This window comes from Zingiber officinale, chromosome 8A (genome assembly GCF_018446385.1).
Source record: "Zingiber officinale cultivar Zhangliang chromosome 8A, Zo_v1.1, whole genome shotgun sequence".
NCBI lineage: Eukaryota > Viridiplantae > Streptophyta > Magnoliopsida > Zingiberales > Zingiberaceae > Zingiber > Zingiber officinale.
Window position 1 is genome coordinate 78,734,595 of NC_056000.1, and position 21,283 is coordinate 78,755,877.

The 21,283-nt window shown below is 44.0% G+C and overlaps 1 protein-coding gene across 1 annotated transcript; it reads left to right on the forward strand.

The window, feature by feature from the left end:
• The first annotated feature begins 493 nt into the window (after positions 1-493).
• Positions 494-2,152, forward strand: LOC122010999. Its single transcript, XM_042567449.1, has 2 exons — positions 494-607; positions 1,202-2,152. The coding sequence occupies exons 1-2, from the start codon at positions 494-496 to the stop codon at positions 2,150-2,152; spliced, it is 1,065 nt and encodes a 354-aa protein (XP_042423383.1).
• The last annotated feature ends 19,131 nt before the right edge of the window (positions 2,153-21,283 follow it).

Below are 21,283 nucleotides of genomic sequence, written 5' to 3' on the forward strand. Positions count from 1 at the left end.
TTCCTAAACGAGAAGATGCCTCCCTAACCAATAGTAGCCAGACAGGTGTCCTTCACTACATGACAAAGCCCAGCGTCTAACGTTTTCTGAGATGCTTGCAGGTTCTAGAAGCCCTAGCTGGCGCATAAAAAGGGGAGGATTCCTCGTACGCGGGTACGCTATCTCATCACTTTTTTCCTCAACTTTTCACTTTCAGTCATTTTTTCTTTCCTCTCTACATTTTCTGGGGAAAAAGTACCTAACTTGAGCGTCGGAGGGCCTGACCCGGGGACTTTTTCCCTGTGTTCTGGTCTCTAACGTGAGGAGAGGGGGGATCGTCTGAGTGTGTGCAGGAGCCTGTAGCATCGTCAGCCGCCCGTGGGAGCCGGACCATCCACGACTTTCCGTCAACAACCAGGTCGCCGTGACCAGCCTTCGTCCGACCCAGCTTTCGGACCGGATCAAATTTGGCGCCGTCTGTGGGAAACACAGGAGCCTGATCCGAAGCGTGAAGATGGAGGGCTCTTGTCAAAGTTCCAGCAGAAGGATTAATGTTACCACGACCGCTGGGGAGTACGAGCTCTTCAAGGAGGTCAATAAGCGAGTCACCTCTGAGAAGCAGGGAACAGTTTCATGACCTCGCCTAGCGCCTGAAACGTCCAAAGAGCCAGCTCCTGTCTCCGACAGGGGCTCGAAAAGGAAGCAGCCAGAAGAACTTCCTCGTACTTCATTCCGAGAGCCTCGTCGCAACTATCATCAACCAGGGCCTCGCGAGCATAGTCCAAAGAAAGAAGATCTGCAGGTGTCGGTGGCCGAAAGCTCTCTACATCCGCCTCGGGATTCAAGAAAGGGAAAAGCTATCATCTCTACCAAAGATCTACCCGAAGACCCGGATGACAAGGTACCCTTCTCGGTTCAGATATTGAGGGAAAATCTACCGAGGGGGTATCGCGCTCCAAATATAGGAGAATACGATGGAAGCAAGGATCCAGAAGAGCATTTGCGAAAATTCAAAAACGCGGCCATGTTGTATCAATGTAGTGATGCTGTCAAATGCCGAGTATTTCTGCATACCTTGTCGGGCTCGGCGCAGAAGTGATTTGATGGGTTGCCCCCAGGATCTATCAATCACTTCTTGGATTTCAAAACGGCCTTCTTGCGTCGTTTCGCCAGTAGTCGTAAGTATCAAAAGACTGACCACTGTCTTTTCGCTCTGAAACAGGGTCCGACCGAGCCCTTGAGAAGCTATATCAATCGGTTCAGCCAGGTGGCCAATGACGCCCCTTCTGCCACCTCGGAAATACTGATGAGCGCCTTCTCTCACGGACTGCTGGAAGGGGAATTCTTCAGGGACCTTATCAAAAACCCTGCCCAAAATTTTGATGATATGGTGGAGAAAGCTTCTTGCTACATCAAAGTGGAGGAGGCTCAGGCGGCTAGGAGGAAGGCCGAAAAGACAGTGGCTCCTGGCAACAGGTCTGAAAGGAGGGCACCACAGCCAGCTCAGCCTCTTCAACGCGTTCAACCCAGGCCTGTCCTGCAGCCCGCCCAAGGAGTCAGACCAACTCCTCGAGCTGCTGCCATACACGCGCCCAGACCTGGACCAAGAGGAGCACCATATTGCACATATCATCGGTCCAGGACGCATGATATCAGTAATTGCTTCCAATTCGCCCGTGATTCTAGGCGAGCTGCCGAGCAAGGCTTGCCTCCCCCGGAGTTGGCGCCCCAAATACAGAGAATGGAAGAAGAGCAGGCTGCGGCCGGACGCGCTCGGCCCGACCTGGCAGGCCCTTCTAATCAGGCTGGTCCCGTGGGGGACCAAAGAGATGCCGGGGAGATGGAAAACAGGGACAACACTGCTGTACGAGAGATCGGCATGATTTCGGGAGGGCCCACTGATGGGGACTCCGACCGAGCCCGTAAGTCACATGGTCGGCGGTTATATGTGGGGGCTGTTGGGTGCAGCCACGAGCAGGCGTCTGGCCCTGTTATCAGCTTTGGGCCACAAGATTTGGAGGGTCTGGAATTACCCCACGACGATGCTCTCATTATCAAGGCCGTTATCGCTAACAGCCGAGTGGCTCGGGTATTCGTAGATACCGGAAGTTCGGTTAATATTTTATTCAGAGCTGCATTCGAGGAGATGCAGATCGATGCCGCTGAGCTTTAGCCCGTAACCACTTCTCTATATGGGTTTACGGGCAACGAGGCCAAGCCAATGGGTCAGATTAAGCTGGCCATATCCATGGGCACTGAGCATCTGGTGCGCACTAGGAGGAGCACCTTTATAGTGGTGGACTCTCCTTCTTCCTACAATGTCATCCTGGGAAGGCCATCTTTGCACGAGTTCAGGGCTGCCGTTTCTACCTTTCATCAGAAGATTAAGTTCCCGGTCGGTGAGCGGATCGGGGAAGTCAGGGGAGAGCAGAAGGTATCCCGTAGCTGCTACATCGACATGGTTCGGGTAGAGGCGCGCAAGAGCCGAAGGATCCGTGATGGTGGTGTGCACGCTATTCAAGAAGAAACTTTACCTGTTGCAGAGGAGCCTATCTCTTGGGAAGAGGTTCAGCTGCATCCTGACAGAGCGGAGAGCATCACTCGCATTGCTAGTGACTTACCCTCGGAGCTTAGGTTGGAGCTGATACGGTGTCTGACCCGTAACAAAGATGTTTTTGCTTGGTCTCCGGAAGAACTGCCCGGAGTCAAATCAGAGATAGCTGAGCACAAGCTGCATTTAATACCTGAAGCCAAGCCAGTCAAGCAGAAGAAGAGAAATTTTTCTGCTGACCAGAATAAAATTATCCGAGCCGAAGTGGATCAGCTCAAGAAAGCAGGGCATGTTCGGGAGGTACAATTCCCGTCCTGGCTATCTAACGTCGTATTGGTAAAGAAGCCTAACAACAAGTGGAGGGTTTGCATAGACTTCCGCGATCTCAACAAAGCCACCCCCAAAGACTGTTATCCTCTCCCTCAGATCGATCAGATGGTGGATTCAACTACTGGCTGTGAGAGGATATGCATGATGGATGCTTACCAGGGATACCATCAGATACCCCTGGCTAAGGAGGATCAGGAGAAGGTTAGTTTCATAACGGCTGATGGTACTTTCTGCTATACTGTCATGCCGTTTGGGCTCAGGAATGATGGAGCCACCTACCAAAGGATGATGGACAAAATCTTCCGGGGGCAGATCGGACGGAACGTCGAAGTCTATGTTGATGACATCTTGATTAAGTCCCCCCTGGCGTCCAATCTAATAAAAGATGTGGAAGAAACCTGTGGGACTTTGAGACAATATGGTGTAAAGCTGAATCCTCTGAAATGTTTGTTTGGGGCCAAAGGAGGGAAGTTTCTGGGATATCTGGTGACTGAACGAGGGATAGAAGTCAATCCTGAGAAGATTCAAGTGCTCCGAAACATGCAGATCCCTCAGAATCTGAAGGAAATACAGAAGTTAGTAGGCAGGATAACGACGCTGTCCAGATTCATTTCTAGATCTGCAGATTGAGCCGCGCCCTTCTTCAAAGTGCTTAGGAAAGCAGCTAAGTTTCAGTGGACGGAAGAGTGCACGCAGGCCTTTGAGGAGCTAAAGCAATACCTGGAATCTTTACCATCGCTGTTCAAACCTGTTGTTGGAGAGCCCCTCTGGGTTTATTTATCAGCCACCCCTGAGGGCATGGGGGCCGTGCTAGTTAAAGAGCAGGACAATGTACAACAGCCAGTGTATTTTTTCAGTCATCTATTGAAGGGGCTGAGTCTCGGTACACAACCCTGGAGAAGTTGGTTTACGGACTTGTTCTCATGGCTTGGCGCCTCCGGCCGTATTTTTTGGCGCACCCTATTACCGTCCTGACAAACAGTACTATGGGTCGAGCTCTCACCAAGGTGGAGGTAGCAGGTCGGCTTATCAAATGGGCAACCGAGCTAGGGGAATATGATATACAGTATCATCCCCGAACCGCGATCAAGGCACAGGCTCTGGCAGATTTCTTGACAGAAGTGTATCAAGTGGATTCGGAGGAGGTCTGGAAGGTTTATGTAGACAGGTCGGCTACATGTAACGACCCAATTTTCCTCATTAGGAGTTCTAAAAGTTCTTAAAAATATTTAAGAATACTTTAGAAAAATTCTAGAGATTTTTAGGAATTTATAGAATATTTTTATGCAATTTTTGGAGGTCGTTTGGTATTTTTACTAAACGAAAGAAGTTTCGACAAAAAAATTTCCAAGCCGAGGCTTGAACCGGCAACCCCTGACCCGAGCAAAACCCGGCTAACCAACTGGGCTAGCAGTTATTACTTGATCAAATAAGGATCGAATTGTATTTAGGTAATAAATAGTTAATAGCAGAATAAAAGGAGAATAAAAGGCTCTGCTGGGAATTTGAACCTGTGACCTTTGGCTCGGTCAAATCCCGGCTGACCAAGTGGTCCAGCCACCGGTTCTGTTTAGAAAAGGTATGAAATTTTATTTAAGGAAGTTAACAGAATACCGGGTTATTAAAAGAGAAACTTAAGGCTTAATTTTCCCGTGACCTAAACCTAATCCTTTTCCCTCCCGATCCCTTCCTCTCTCGCGCGACAAAGGCAGCTCGGGCGGAGACAAGCCGCGGCTAGGGCACGATTCCGGCGGCCGGCGGGTGGCTAACTCGGGGTGGTTCTTCACCGTCGTGATCCTTTCATCGAGGAGGGTCGGTGAGCATAAGAGGAGGTCAGAAATCTCAAGTTGCCCGAACCCTAGAAGCACTAGAAGGTTCCTCCTTCGGCTGTGAGTCAAGGAAACGAAGGTAAGTTGCTACTCACCTGCAGTAGGATAGCTCCGAGGTTTAATTCTTGATTTTCTCCTTGTTCCTGAAGCTTTGCATGAGTTTCCTTGCTTCCTCTATTTTCGGATCTTGTTCTCTTGAATTCGATGGGTTGCTTGTTTGTTTGTTTAGCTTGTGGTTGCTTGCTTCGGATTTTGCTGTTCTAGGCAATGAGCATGAGAAACAATTCAGATTTTGGGTTTCCGGTAGCAATTCCTTTTTGTTTGCTACCGTGAACCTTAAAGAAAGAAGAGAAGGATTGATTTAGTTTAAGCATGAAGAACAGGAGAATTAGTTTCGAGTTTTTAGTTTCCATCTTTGTTTTGGATTGTGTTGCACAGAAATTATGGTTAGGGATTTAGCCTCCCTTTCATGCTTTCGGAACATGTAGAATTTAGGTTTGTGTTCTTTTGTTTGCTGCTGTAATGAACCTGAATTTGCCTTCATAAGATTCAGATTGGAGTTCCTTTGTATGCAGTAGCCTTTTAGCAGGATGGTTATTGGACTTCTTTGATTTTGGAACATGCTATAGTTCTCCTTCTTTGATTCGGATTAAGCTGTACATTCCTTCTTTGTTTTCGGTTCATGCTGTACAAGAATTTTGGTTGCTAGGCATTCGGTTAGTTTTGAAGTCGCTGCCATAGAGTTTCTAATCAGAATTTGCCAGATCTAGAAATGAAAATAAGTTTCATATGGGTCTTGTTTAAACCTTTAGCAAGTTTAGCGAGTTCTAGTTCAATAGAAGCATCCTTTCCTTATGCTTGTTTTGCTGGAAATGGTTTAGAATGTGTAGATTCCTGTCTACGTAGTTTTTATTCTAGTGTATCATGTTTCAATTTGTGATAGCAGCAGTAACATGTTTTTATGCTTTGTTCGGTTGGAAACAATTCAGCATGTGTAGGTCCATTAAGTGCAGTTCTTCATAAAATGCAGATTTTTATAAATATTGTACACAAATTTTTATAAGCATTGCTTGCAGATTTAGATTTTGAGTTCCTTATGTTATTAGTTGAACATGAGTAGATTTAGAGTTCTAGTTCCTTATGTAATTAAATGTGCATGAGTGACATTCCTTTAAAGCAATCAGTTTCTGGTTTCTTTTGTATTGGTTATGTATGCAGAATTTGTCATTGTAGCTTAGTTTTTCCTTGCTAATTCTATGCACATGATTAGTTTTAAGGTTGGTTTCTCCTTGTTAATTCCTTAATTGAAGCATGTGAACTCACATTATGAGCATGAACAGTTTATGTTAAGTTCAGCAAGTCTAGTTTTGTGTTACGCTTCAATTTCAGCAAGTTTAAATTCTAGTTAGTAGATCTTGTTGTTTCATTACTACCTCATTTAGCATGGACAGATTTATTTCAGCTTTAGTTGTGGTTTCCTATTAAAGTACCAAAAGATAAGAGTAAAAAAAGATAAAGAAAAGAAAAGAAAAGGCCGAGGCCTTAAGTAGATCCCAAAGTCAAGACTTGAGGGATTTTTGGCACACAAGGTGCCTATTAAAATGCCGAGGCATTTAAAGAAGAAGTAATTAAGATTATAAGTATTTTACTTTTAAAAAGAGGCTAGTACCCGACTTCCGAGGTTGTCGTTAAACAAATCCAGGTGTCCGATTCTGAGGTCTTGGCCCTGGTAGACCGAGGTATGCTCTTTTAGGATTGGTGGCTCGCTACCCCAACCTATTAGGGAACGCGCATAAGATGGTACTATGCCTGGGCCCAAGAAGAAGTTGATTATTATTTTGAAGTATTATAAGTATAATTTTTTGAACAAGTAAACAAGTTTTACATAAACATAAAGTATTAAAGATTAAGTTAGAACAAATGAAATAAGTTTCATATAGTTCTAAAAATCAGTAAGTTCAGTTCTTTATTCTATCATGTTTATCTAGTAGATGAGTAGTTTTTCATGTTTACCTATTAGATGAGCAGCATGATTAGCTATTAGAATTACATGAGTAGATTACTTAGCTTTTCTTTGCTATTAGTTTGACATGAGCAGTTATATTTATGCTTTACTTTCTTTTAGAGCATATAGTACCTAGTTCTTTATGTATACATGCATATTCGTGTTTTTGTGAGTTAGATAGCGCTTACTAAGCAAATTTTGCTTATAGACTACACTTCCTCTTACTGCAGATACAGGAAAGGAAAAGATATAGAAAGGAAGGCGACAAGGAGGTGTTCGAAGGATGTGTGATGCCAGGACTATGGAAGCCTTGGGACTAGGAAAGAAGTTTAGTTTAGTTTTTATTGTCTTTTGCTATGTTAGGAGTATTTGAGATAGTATTTGTTATTTGATATGATTAGGACGTAGTAGAAGAATTGTAATCTTGTGTGATGATTTCTTGTGTTGCTTTCTTTATTTTGGATTTATTATATTGCGTGGTTGATTGATATGTGTTCCAGCCGCTTGTGGCTGAGTATATATTGCATGTATTGTTGAATAAGGTCACCGGTACAGGGGAGACTTTGCCGGAATTTTTCGGTAGGGTTTCCATGTGATTTTTAATCATACCGGTTAAGTAGAGTTAGTAGTTAAGTAACGGTCATCCTTAGAGAGTAGTAGTAGTAAGAAGGGTGGTCGTTACACTACACATCATGGAAGTGGTGTAGGTGTACTTTTAATATCTCCGCAAGGAGACATTATGCAACTGGCTGTACGGCTGAGTTTCAGAGCTACCAACAACGAGGCAGAATATGAAGCCCTACTAGCAGGTCTGCAAGCAGCTCGGCATATGGGGGCAAGCCGAGTCATAATATATTCAGATTCGCAGCTAGTAACCCAACAGGTGACCAGACATTTTGAGGTAAACAACGACAAGATGCAAGTTTACAAGGAAGCCTATGAGAAGATGAGGGAGGAATTTAAGGAAGTCACAGTCACTAAGATTCCCAGGGCTGAAAATGAAAGAGCGAATGAATTAGCTAAAATGGCCAGCTCCCTGACCACCTGGGTACTCGACAGATCTATAGCACAGACCTTCCTTATAGCTCAGATAGATCTACAAAATAATCTGGGAGGAGTGATTGATTGGAGGGCGCCGGTAATAAATTTCCTCCAGCAAGGAATTGTACCAACCGACCTAGAAGAGGCGCGTCTGCTCAGGAGATAGGCCCACTCTTATGTTATGATTGGAGATCAACTGTACAAGAGGTCTTTTTCCAGACCTCTGCTCAAGTGCTTGAATATGGAAGAAGCAGATCAGGCCTTGCGGGAGGTACATTTGGGGTGCTGTGGCAATCATGCAGGCGGAAGAACGCTGATTCGGAAAGTGCTACTGGCAGGGTATTTCTGTCCTACTCTGCAAAAGGACACCCAGAACCTGGTGAATACTTGTTTGTCATGCCAAAAGCATCAAATCTTGACGCACCGGCCCGCTGAGCTGCTGAAAACTTCTATAGTTTCTTGCTCGTTTGATCAATGGGGGATGGATATAGTGGGGCCTTTCCCAATGGCCATGGGTCAAAGGCGCTTTCTATTGGTAGCAGTAGATTACTTCTCCAAGTGGGTAGAGGCCGAAGCTCTGGCCAGAATTACTGAGGAGGCTGTGATTCAGTTTCTGTGGAAGAATATTTTTTGCAGATTTGGCCTGCCTCATAAATTAGTGTCAGATAATGGAAGACAATTTCAGGGACACAAGATACAGACTTGGTGCAGGGGGCTCGGTATAACTCAAGCCTTTACTTCGGTGGCTCATCCTCAAAGCAATGGTCAGACAAAAGTAGTCAATCGAGAAATAATACGCGGGCTCAAGGTCAAGCTGGATCATGTGGGAGGCAGTTGGGTGGATGAGCTGCCGAGCATTCTGTGGGCTTATCGTACGACACCCCGAGAAAGTACAGGTTTGACACCTTTCCATTTAGTGTATGGTAATGAAGCAGTGGTGCCTCTGGAGGTTGGGATACCTTCCGCTAGAAGAATGCTATATGATGAGGGTAACACCGAACGACGACTGGCCGAGCTGGATTTCATCAGCGAAGTTCGGGAACAAACAGTGGCCTAGTTGGAAGCTTATAGACAGAGGATGCGACAGAGCTATAATAGAAGAGTGATCCCTCGCTTTTTCGGGGAAGGAGACCTAGTCTAGAAACAGGTGAAGCCTGTAGGGGAAGTAAAAAATTGGCGCCTCAATGGGACGGACCGTACAAGGTTACCAAGAAATTAGCATCAGGGGCCTATTATTTGCAGGATGCTCAAGGAAGGAGGCTAGACCGACCTTGGAGTGCTAATTATCTACGACCCTACCGAGTCTGAAAAGATCTGATCCTGCGGGTGTAAGACAGGCCAGGCGTGGGGCATGAGAGTAGTAGGATAGATGGATAAAACTTAAAGATACATATGTACATTCAAAGAAATGACAAAAGAGCTCGGTTGCTTAATAGTATAGTTGCTCGTACATACAGATAGTTAGCGCAAATCATTTAAAGGGAGCAAAAATCTCAGCTGGGAATCCTTGAATAATTTTGTCATGGTCTAAAAAATCAGCAGGAGGTACAGAGTTCAGGAAGTTCTGCGCATGAAGTTGCCGTATAACTCCAGCCGCCGTGTAAGGGACAGATGCAGAAAAGCGTGCCTCGGCTTGAGATAAAAATTCGGGAGATCTCAAATATGATATTCGACTTTGAAGGCAGCGATCGCTCTCTCCTTCTCGATAGACCGCCAAGGCAGTATATACTCCCGTTAAAGCTGCTCGGGATTGGGATAACTCTGCTTTCAGAGCCCTCAGTTCAGCTTCTTGAGTTTCCAACTAAGCTGCCTGAACCTCCAATTTCTTGTTCTTTTCCTGCAGAAGGGTTTCCTTGGATTGTATTTCCTGAGTCTGTTGGATTAATTGTTGCCGGTACCCGTTCTCAGCTGTGTTTTTCTCCTCTTTCAAAGCTTTGAGCTCATCTTTGACCCGCATCAGGGACTCTTCCTGTCGTTTGGTTTGGTTGGTTAAGGCTTAGATTTCTGCTCGCAGTGCATAACTAGCCTGGGTTGGGTCATTCAATTATAGCTCTAATTCAGAGACCCTCTCGCGGAGCTCTTTGCTTTGATGATGGAGGTGGTGGAAAGATTGGTTTAGAGATAAAGATTCTGCTTGAGTCTGGATGGAAGACATAACCTTCAGCTAAGACCAAGTAAAAGCAAGTGCAAAGTAAGGGACACTTACTTTAGCCCAGGACTTCGAGAATCTCTCCATTTGGGCTAATGGTGGTGAGCTATTCATCTGGCTCATGCTCTCTGCCCACAAACTGCCGAGATAACCTTTCATCACCAGAGTGCTCGTGGGGATATCATGTCTTCGGGCTAAGGCAGCTTCAGAAGGGATAGTAGTTCTGTAACAATATCGGGCAGAAGGAGAGGGTCTAGAAGGACCGGCGGCCGAACCAGGAGGAGCGGGAGGTGACATAGGAACGTGCTCGGCTGGTGTCGTATCAGGAGGGTCGCTTGAGCTATTTTCTTCAACAGAGATAGGGGCAGAGCGGGATGCTGCCGGTCTTCCCTTGTAAGGGTCGGCGGCAGCTGCAGGAGGAACAGGACTGAAAGCTTGTGTAGTCAAACCGGGTTTCCGACGCTGTCTATGAAGCAGGGGCTGGTTGTCAGAATCAGGATCTGTTGGGTTTTTCGGGCCGCGAAAACCGCTTTTTCGCGTCGCGGAAACCCCGAAACCCCCTAGCCATTGGATCCGTGCGAAGAAAACTTTCGAAAATACGAGTACGAGTTTCAAACTATCATCTACAGTAGATCTACAAAGGAAAAACATTTTATACCTTTGAAGCGTGCCCTCGCAAATCCCGCTCGTCCAACGGTACGCCGGATCTCGAAGTTTTCAACATAGACAACTCTCTAGTGATATCCACACGAACAAGAAGTGTTCTCTAACACTCAAAGATGGAGAAAAAGAGCACCACAAGTGTGCTAGCACTTTCTAGGGCTCTCGGGTAGGATTTAAAAGGGGAGAAAGGAGAGAAAGAAAAAGGAATCTCACATACTCCTCTAGGTACTCTCCTTTGTGATCTTCACTTCACCCTTTCTCTTGAAACTCAACACATTCCTCTTCACCTTGCTTGAAACTCTCGGCCAAGAAGAGGAGAAGGAGGAGGAAGAGAGCTAAGGAAGAAGATGAATTCAACACAAAATCAATGCCACAAAAAAAATGAAACTTATTTCATTATGTGGCCGGCCACACATGGGTAACTCCCCTCATTAATGTAGCCGGCCACATTAAATGGAGGATTGTAACCTCTTGATCTCCCTTGATGATGTCGAGATGATGTGGCAAGGTTAGTCATGCCATGTAGGATGAGTCAACCTTCATGATGTGGCAATACATCAAGTCAAACTTGATGTTTCAACTTCCATTTGGTCAAGTCAAAATTGACCAATTCTCTTCCTTTGTTGAGTTAAAACCAACATTTGGTTCAAGTCAATTTTAATTTAATGAATCTCAATTCATTAATATAAATTGACTCAATGAATCAAATTTAAATTAGACTTATTCAACAATTGAATCTAATTGAGTCTATCTCAATAAGTCTAATTTGAATTAATCCGAATCCAATCCTTGGTGCATCATATGAACCTAATCCAATTGGTTCATCATATGAACCTAATCTCCATCCACTTGTTCTTTGTGTGTGACCCAATAGGTTCTTGTAACGTTGGCAATGTTTCTAAACTCCTTTAGAAACATAAGCAATGAGCGGCATCTAGCAATACATCATTGCTACCCAAGTTACAAGAATGTTGAGATCCAACATCACCTTGTGACTACTAATTGTGACTCCTCACAAAATATGACAAGTGTCATTCTATCCTAGATATCTAGATTGATCAATATGAGGCATAGACCGTGTCATCCTCTAATCAATCTAAATCATGAACTCCAAGTAGACACACTAAATCAAATGAACTCAATACCCTATATTAACTCATTTGGGCTTAGCCATGCACTTCATGGTCTCACTCTATCAAGAATACCGATGTTACTCCCGTCATATAGGAGGGATAGATCCCATCTACATCACTCACATCCCTCCGCATAATTTGTTACATACCCAGTAATCGCCTTTATAGTCCACCCAGTTACGGGGGACGTTGACGAAACTAAAGTACATAACTCCATATGTAGGGAACCATGGTGACTTCAGATCTAAGGACTAGTAGTCATACTAATAGCCACATGAGAAAGTATATGACAATCATATAACGATCCATGATACTTTCTCATGGCGTGTCATTCAATATACATTCTCTAATGCATACCCATGTGTCAACTTGATATCTCTATATCCATGACTTGTGAGATCAAGTCATCGAGTTGACCTACATGCTAGTCTTATTGCATTAACATTGTCCCTGAATGTTAATACTCGACTAGGAATGATTATGAGTAGTGTTCCCTATATCATCTCACTATCGGTTCAACTAACCGATTGATATAGGTGAGAACTGTCTACTCAAGGACGTTATTATACTTAGTTTATTTGGCACCAATACAAGTAAGTATAATAACCAAAAACCAAATGCCTTTATTTATATAAAATATGATACAACAAGTCCAAAATACAATCATCAAATGATTGGCTCTAGGGCTCTAGCTAACAATCTCCCACTAGCACTAGTGCCAATCAGTGTAGGCTCTAAGCCCCAATGACCTAGTGTGACCATCATGCTTCCTCTATGCCAAAGCCTTTGTCAAGGGATCTGCGATGTTATCCTCTGTAGGTACTCTGCAAATCTTCACATCTCCTCTCTCGATGATCTCTTGAATGAGATGGAAGCGCCGTAGTATGTGTTTGGTCCGCTGGTGTGAGCGAGGTTCCTTCGCCTGTGCTATAGCTCTATTGTTGTCACAATAGAGCTCAATAGGGTCAGCAATGCTAGGAACCACCCCAAGTTCAGTGATGAACTTGCGAATCCAAACTACCTCCTTTGCTGCCTCTGATGTAGCAATATACTCGGCCTCTGTTGTAGAATCAGCTATTGTGTCCTGCTTCGAACTCTTCCAGCTCACAGCACCACCATTAATGTAAAACACGAACCCCGACTGCGATCTATAGTCATCCTGGTCGGTCTGGAAGCTAGCATCACTGTAACCCTTTACAGCTAGCTCATCATTGCCTCCATATATCAAGAAATATTCTTTAGTCCTTCTTAAGTACTTAAGAATATTCTTGACCGCTATCCAGTGACTTTCACCTGGATCTGACTGGTATCTGCTCGTCATGCTCAAAGCATACGAGACATCAGGTCGAGTACATAGCATGGCGTACATGATCGATCCTATGGCCGAGGCATAAGGGATCTGATCCATGCGGTCTCTCTCCTCTCTAGAAGAGGGACCTTGAGTCTTCGAAAGACTCACACCATGTGACATCGACAGAAATCCCTTCTTGGAGTTCTGCATGGCAAACCGAAGGAGTACCTTGTCAATGTATGTACTCTGACTTAGGCCAAGCAACCTCTTAGATCTATCTCTATAGATCTGTATCCCTAGAATGTGGGATGCCTCATCTAAGTCCTTCATTGAGAAGCAACTCCCTAGCCAGGTCTTGACAGACTGAAGCATAGGGATGTCCTTCCCAATGAGTAGTATGTCATCCACATACAATATGAGGAAGACAACTATATCCCCTACAACCTTATTGTAGACACAAGGCTCATCTTCGTTCTTGATGAAACCAAACTATTTGATTACATCATCGAATCGAAGATTCCAGCTCCGAGAAGCTTGCTTTAGTCCATAAATGGACCTATGCAGCTTGCATACTCTGCTAGTATGCTGTGGATCTACAAAACCCTCAGGTTGTGTCATGTACACATCCTCGAGTAGGTTTCCATTCAGAAACGCGGTTTTGACATCCATCTGCCATATCTCATAGTCATGGTAGGCTGCAATAGCAAGCATGATCCAAATGGACTTAAACATCGCTACTGAAGAAAAGGTCTCATCATAGTCAATACCATGAATCTGCTTGAAACCTTTAGCTACCAAGTGACCCTTATAGATAAGTCCATCCATGTCAGTCTTTCTCTTAAAGACCCACTTGCACCCAATGGGTTTTACCCCTTCAGGTGGATCAACCAAAGTCCATACTTGGTTGGTGTACATGGATTCCATCTCGGATCTCATGGCTTCTAGCCATTTCTCGGAATCTGGTCTCATCACAGTTTCCTGATAGGTGGTAGGCTCATCCTCTATGAGCATAACGTCATCATGGTCAGACAAGAGAAATGAGTATCTCTCAGGCTAACGACGTACCCTATCAGACCTGCGAAGAGGTATGTCTACTTAAACTGGTTGTTGTTCCTCAACTCTTTGTGGAACATCATCATCCACAACACTTTGTGGTTCCAGTTCAATTTCCATCGAGGCATCAGTGCTATTGTTCGCATCTTGAACTTCTTCAAGATCGAACACACTCCCACTAGTCTTTCTAGAAACAAAGTCCCTTTCTAGAAAGACCTCAGTCTTTGCCACAACTACCTTGTGCTGACTGGGAATATAGAAGTAATATCCCTTAGTTTCCTTGGGATATCCAATAAAGTAGCACTTGTCGGATTTGGGTCCTAACTTGTCTGAGACTTGACGTCTAACGTAAGCCTCACAACCCCAAATCCTCATGAAAGACACCTGGGCATCTCTCTCAGTCCATATCCTATATGGTGTCTTTATCACGGCCTTGGATGGAACTCGGTTGAGTATAAAAGCTGCCATGTCTAGAGCATAACCCCAAAGGTATGTCGGAAGATCTGTGTGACTCATCATAGATCGCACCATATCTAATAGGGTACGATTCCTCCTTTCGGATACACCATTCCATTGTGGTGTTCCAGGAGGAGTGAGTTGGGATAGAATCCCACACTCAGCTAGGTAGTCACGGAACTCATGGCTAAGGTATTCTCCACCTCGATCGGATCAAAGTATCTTAATACTCTTGCCAAGTTGGTTCTGTACTTCATTCTTGAATTAGTTGAACTTTTCAAAGGATTCAAACTTATGTGTCATCAAGTACACATAACCATATCTACTGAAGTCATCAGTAAATGTAATGAAGTACCTATAACCGCCTCTAGCATCGACATTGAAAGGGCCACATACATCACTATGTATGAGTCCTAACAAATCAGTCGCTCTTTCGTTGTGCCCACTAAAGGGAGTCTTGGTCATCTTGCCTAGTAGGCATGACTCGCACGTCTCATAAGATTCAAAATCAAATGAGTCCAGCAAACTATCCTTATGGAGCTGAGATAAGCGCTTGTCATTTATATGACCTAAGCGACAGTGCTAGAGATAGGTTTGGTTCATGTCACTTGACTTGAACCTCTTGGTACTAATGTTATAGATAGGACTCTCAAGGTCTAGAATATAGAGTCCGTTTATCAGATGTGCACTACAATAGAACATTTCATTTAAATAGACGGAACAACATTTGTTCTTTATTATAAACAAAAAACCTTCCTTGCCCAAACAAGAAACAGATATAATGTTCTTAGTTAAAGCAGGCACATAACAACAATCATCTAATTCTAGTACAAGCCCAGAGGGCAGAGATAGATGGTAAGTTCCCACAGCAATAGCAGCAACCCGTGCTCCATTGCCTACTCGTAGGTCTATCTCACCCTTCGTCAATGCCCTGCTATTTCTCAGCACTTGTACATTAGTACAAATGTGCGAAGCATATCCGGTATCTAATACCCACGATGAAAAAATAGAGAGGTTGACTTCTATAACATGTATACCTGAAGTAGAAATCTTATTTCTCTTCTTCGTAAGATCTTCCAGGTATTCTTTGGAGTTCCTCTTCCAGTGCCTTGCTTGTCCTTGATATAGGTGACAAAGATGTTCAACCATATCGTAAGCGCCCATCAACTCATGTTGCTTCTGAAGCTCAGAGTTCATGGTCGCGAGCATAAGACAGGACACATCTAATGCGTCATCTTGATGGTTCTTATAAGCATCTCGGTCTGCTCACGTGGCAGTGGCAGGAGGAGCCTCCGGAATGGGCCGCCCAATGTGCCACGTTCTTGGGTGAGAACTATTCTCGGGTTCTGCATCACCAGGAAATTTGCTCCGTTGAGCTTGTCCTTCTTAAGGACAGATCGCAGAGAGAAGGTGTTCGTATTCGACGTCATGGTAATCTACAACAGAAATAAATGCAGAAATAAATATCATATTCTTAATCATTTAATTAGACATTTAACTAAATGATGCTCCTACTGAATTCTATAATTCATGTGGGACAAGATCCACATCATACTAACCCTTGAGTTAGCTTTGGCTAATACGCCCAAGACTTAGTATGATCGGTAGGTAACGATTACCAATTACATCTCTATGCAACTCTTGTTTATAGGATCAATATCCGCATTTATATTAAAACTCGAGTTAGCTTTGGCAAATACGCCCGAGAGTTAATATATATGTGATTTTGACCTATCTTTCCAACCGTTGGAAGAATGCCTATAGTTATACTCGATCCAACCGAGTTAACTAGGAATACTCAATCTAATTGAGTTGTACTCACCCATGCGTTAATAGGAGGGACCAAGATTGTCCGTCCGTACCCTACCAAGATAGTATGTGTTGCTCTGCTTTGGCAGATTCAACAACAACATGCGATCGAGGTAGTGGTAGGTATCACGGCATGGTAGGCATTACGAGTTGACGTGATTTAGATCTAATCTAAACGATGATGCGTATCATATACTCGATAGATCTAATCTAATCGAAGGGTGCATCATGTGCACGACTTAGATCTAATCTAATCGTAAGGCACTAATTAATTACTTAATTAACTAGCATGCATCACATACACACAAAACAATTAATTAAATAATTAATCAAATAATTTTGTGATTATATCATGGCCCTACTACGATCTTCTCAAGCCAATGAGAAGATCAGATGGTCAACCTAAGGTCAACAGCTTCTCAAGCTTCTTCGTTTGACCACCTTGTGTTGCTCGCGCCCTCCTCGTAACTCCGTCTCGAGTGGACCTTCCACAGCTCCAATTTTGTACATTACAATTTTGAAACTCGAGTTATATTTGAGTCTAAATCTAATTTACAACTAGAATATAAGAGAAAGGCACGACGCGCAGGTCGCGAATAAAATAAAAATAAAAATACAAGTATAACACGCACATCACATCACGACGCGCAGGCCGTATTATGAATTACAAGACAAATTGTCCAATCGAATTGGGTCTTTGGGCCATGACTATCACAAAAATAATATATAATTCAAAATTATATATTTTTCATAATTTTATGTAATTTTTCATAATTTTACAGATTTTATGAGTAAATTTTTCCCGGCGGTCCCGATTAGCGATTTTGGGCGTAATCGCGGAGCAAATCCCCTTGGGGGGTTAGGGGCAGTACCCCTACCCGCGATCTAACCATCGCGAGTTGCTCCTAAGCGATCCAAGAGCGCCTTAGCCTGCTGTCACAAAAAATTTTGGGGCGAAACTTTGCTGTTTTGGAAAATTCTTCTCGGTAGTCGAAGCCTACAAGTGCCGAAACACCTGTGCTTCGCTTCTACGAGAAAAATACCCATAAAAACTCTAAAAACCACAAAATTACAGAATATCACAGAACTGAATTTTTGTCATAAAAACAAAAACTAAACTCGTACAAGCTTCGCACGTGGCTCTGATACCACTGTTGGGTTTTTCGGGCCGCGAAAACCGCTTTTTCGCGTCGCGGAAACCCCGAAACGCCCTAGCCATTGGATCCGTGCGAAGAAAACTTTCGAAAATATGAGTACGAGTTTCAAACTATGATCTACAGTAGATCTACAAAGGAAAAATATTTTTTACCTTTGAAGCGTGCCCTCGCAAATCCCGCTCGTCTAACAGTACGCCGGATCTCGAAGTTGTCAACGTAGACAACTCTCTAGTGATATCCACACGAACAAGAAGTGTTCTCTAACACTCAAAGATGGAGAAGAAGAGCACCACAAGTGTGCTAGCACTTTCTAGGGCTCTCGGGTAGGATTTAAAAGGGGAGAAAGGAGAGAAAGAAAAAGGAATCTCACATACTCCTCTAGGTACTCTCCTTTGTGATCTTCATTTCACCCTTTCTCTTGAAACTCAACACATTCCTCTTCACCTTGCTTGAAACTCTCAGCCAAGAAGAGGAGAAGGAGGAGGAAGAGAGCTAAGGAAGAAGATGCATTCAACAAAAAATCAATGCCACAAAAAAATGAAACCCATTTCATTATGTGGTCGGCCACACATGGGTAACTCCCCTCATTAATGTGGCCAGCCACATTAAATGGAGGATTGTAACCTCTTGATCTCCCTTGATGATGTGGAGATGATGTGGCAAGGTTAGTCATGCCATGTAGGATGAGTCAACCTTCATGATGTGGCAATACATCAAGTCAAACTTGATGTTTCAACTTCCATTTGGTCAAGTCAAAATTGACCAATTCTCTTCCTTTGTTGAGTTAAAACCAACATTTGGTTCAAGTCAATTTTAATTTAATGAATCTCAATTCATTAATATAAATTGACTCAATGAATCAAATTTAAATTAGACTTATTCAACAATTGAATCTAATTGAGTCTAACTCAATAAATCTAATTTGAATTAATCCGAATCCAATCCTTGGTGCATCATATGAACCTAATCCAATTGGTTCATCATATGAACCTAATCTCCATCCACTTGTTCTTTGTGTGTGACCCAATAGGTTCTTGTAACGTTGGCAATGTTTCTAAACTCCTTTAGAAACATAAGCAATGAGTGGCATCTAGCAGTACATCATTGCTACCCAAGTTACAAGAATGTTGAGATCCAACATCACCTTGTGACTACTAATTGTGACTCCTCACAAAATATGACAAGTGTCTTTCTATCCTAAACATCTAGATTGATCAATATGAGGCATAGACCGTATCATCCTCTAATCAATCTAAATCTTGAACTCCAAGTAGACACACTAAATCAAATGAGCTCAATACCCTATATTGACTCATTTGGGCATGGTCATGCACTTCGTGGTCTCACTCTATCACGAATACCGATGTCACTCCCGTCATATAGGATGGATAGATCCCATCTACATCACTCACATCCCTCCGCATAATTTGTTACATACCCAGTAATCGCCTTTATAGTCCACCCAGTTACGGGTGACGTTTGACGAAACTAAAGTACATAACTCCTTATGTAGGGAACCATGGTGACTTTAGGTCTAAGGACTAGTAGTCATACTAATAGCCACATGAGAAAGAATATGACACTCATATAACGATCCATGATACTTTCTCATGGCGGGTCATTCAGTATACATTCTCCAATGCATACCCATGTGTCAACTTGATATCTCTATATCCATGACTTGTGAGATCAAGTCATTGAGTTGACCTACATGCTAGTCTTATTGCATTAACATTGTCCCTGAATGTTAATACTCGACTAGGAATGATTAAGAGTAGTGTTCCCTATATCATCTCACTATCGGTTCAACTAACCGATTGATATAGGTGAGAACCGTCTACTCAAGGACATTATTATACTTAGTTTATTTGGCACCAATACAAGTAAGTATAATAACCAAAAACCAAATGCCTTTATTTATATAGAATATGATACAACAAGTCCAAAATACAATCATTAAATGATTGGCTCTAGGGCTCTAGCTAACAGGATCATCAGAGTCAGGATCATCGGAGCCAGGGTGACCCACGGGAGAGGCTGGAGCACGGTTGTCCGTAGTACCCCGACCAGATGAACCTCAACCTGCACGATGGCGAGCCGAGCAGACACGTCTAGGTGTCCGAGGGGCTCCTCGGAAGACGCGTCTGGCTGGACGGTGGGCCTGATCATAACCACGACCTCGGCTTGGAGCGGCAGTCGAAGGAGGAGCGGCATGCCGGGGAACAGTAGCAGAGGTAGGCGGGGGAAGAGAAGTCGAGGAGGAAGGATGGGAAGTAGGCTGAGTAACCGTCCTGGACGAGGCGGATCCGAGATGAGGAAGTAGTCTCCTCTCCAAGATTATTCGACCGCGCCGTAATATTTCCTGATCATTGAGGGGCAAAGGCAAAGCCTCTGAGGCGTGATTCAAAACCTCAGCTGTATACCCAAAAATAGGAAAGGTCATTTCAACAGAGGAAGAAGAAAGTGAGAAATCATAGTAGATGCTAATACGGACTTACCCAAGGAGTGCGGTGTTTCAGGAGAAGGGGGGCTCAGCCTGAAATAAGAAAGTAGGTCGCCGGACAACAGTCTTGTCAGATTCAAGCGCTAATCCTCCATGCGGGTCGCAGCCACAGTAAAGGGAAGGTCCATATGGAAGTCTTCCAGCGCCGGAGTCGGAGGCAGCTCAGATTGCCATCGCAGAGGCCAGTCTACTTCCTCTGGAAACCGGAGAAAGAAGAACTTTTGCCTCCAGTTAGCGCTGGGGGGAGGAAGAGGAGAGAAGAAAGTAGTGTGACGGCGGGCTTGGAAGTGAAAAATGTCGTCAGCGAGCCGAGTAAGAGCGAAGAAGCAATGAAAAGGGGGAGCCGACTAGGAAACCTCACAAACTTCGCAGAGTATTACAAAACCACATAAAATCTTTATGGAGTTGGGATTCAGTTGACCTAAAGGGACCCTGAAGTAGCGGCATACTTCAGATAAAAAAGGATGTGGGGGTAGACGAAGGCCGGCTACAAATTGATCAGTAAAGAAGGTACGATAGCCAGGCGAAGGGTCGAAGTATAGGTTCACACCAGTAGGAAGGATAAGACGAATGCTAGGAGGGATTTCATAAGTATACCTTAGGTCATCCCAATCCAATTCGGCAAAAGTCGATGCGCCAGGGAAATGCTCCGATAATAGGGAGGACCAAGATGGGTAAGAAGTCATTATAAGAAAAATTACCTCAGAAAGGAGACAAAACAAAAGGAAAGATGAAACACGGGGAAAAGGGGGGATCTCGGCGGGGTTTTAGGGGAAGTCGGTCTGTGGCGGTGACATTTGATTGCTTCGTGGCGATGGCGAAACGAAACAGAGGAAAGGGAGAAGAAAGAAGATACTTATAGGTATTGCGGAGGAAGGATATTTTCGTAAGCTGACAGCCAACGGCTGATACAAGGGCGGAGATAGAAGGGGAACGCCTTGTGATGCTCCTCGAGGATATAACCAGGGGGTATTATGGGAAAGGCAAGAGCTCGAGATACGAGGCGCCTCATAGGGCACATGGAAAGTGGGAAAAAGGCGCATCCAGTGCAGCTTCTCGCTAAATATCTGATCGCTGAGAGCAGGACAAAATTATGCGGAGTGGTCATCGGAAAGATATGCAGATCAGATCAGCGGGCCTCACGAACATGCGTCGGAGGCAAAAAGTAGAGTCTAGTCCTCGTCAAGCTCGGTATGAAAACAGTCATTGGGAAGAAGATCCATGTAGCAAAGCAAAACAAGCAAGGGTGAGCTGATTAATAAAGGTCAGCTGATTGACAGAAAGCCGTGAGCAACTTACTGGGAAAAAGGGCAGGCTATAGATACATGGGAGAG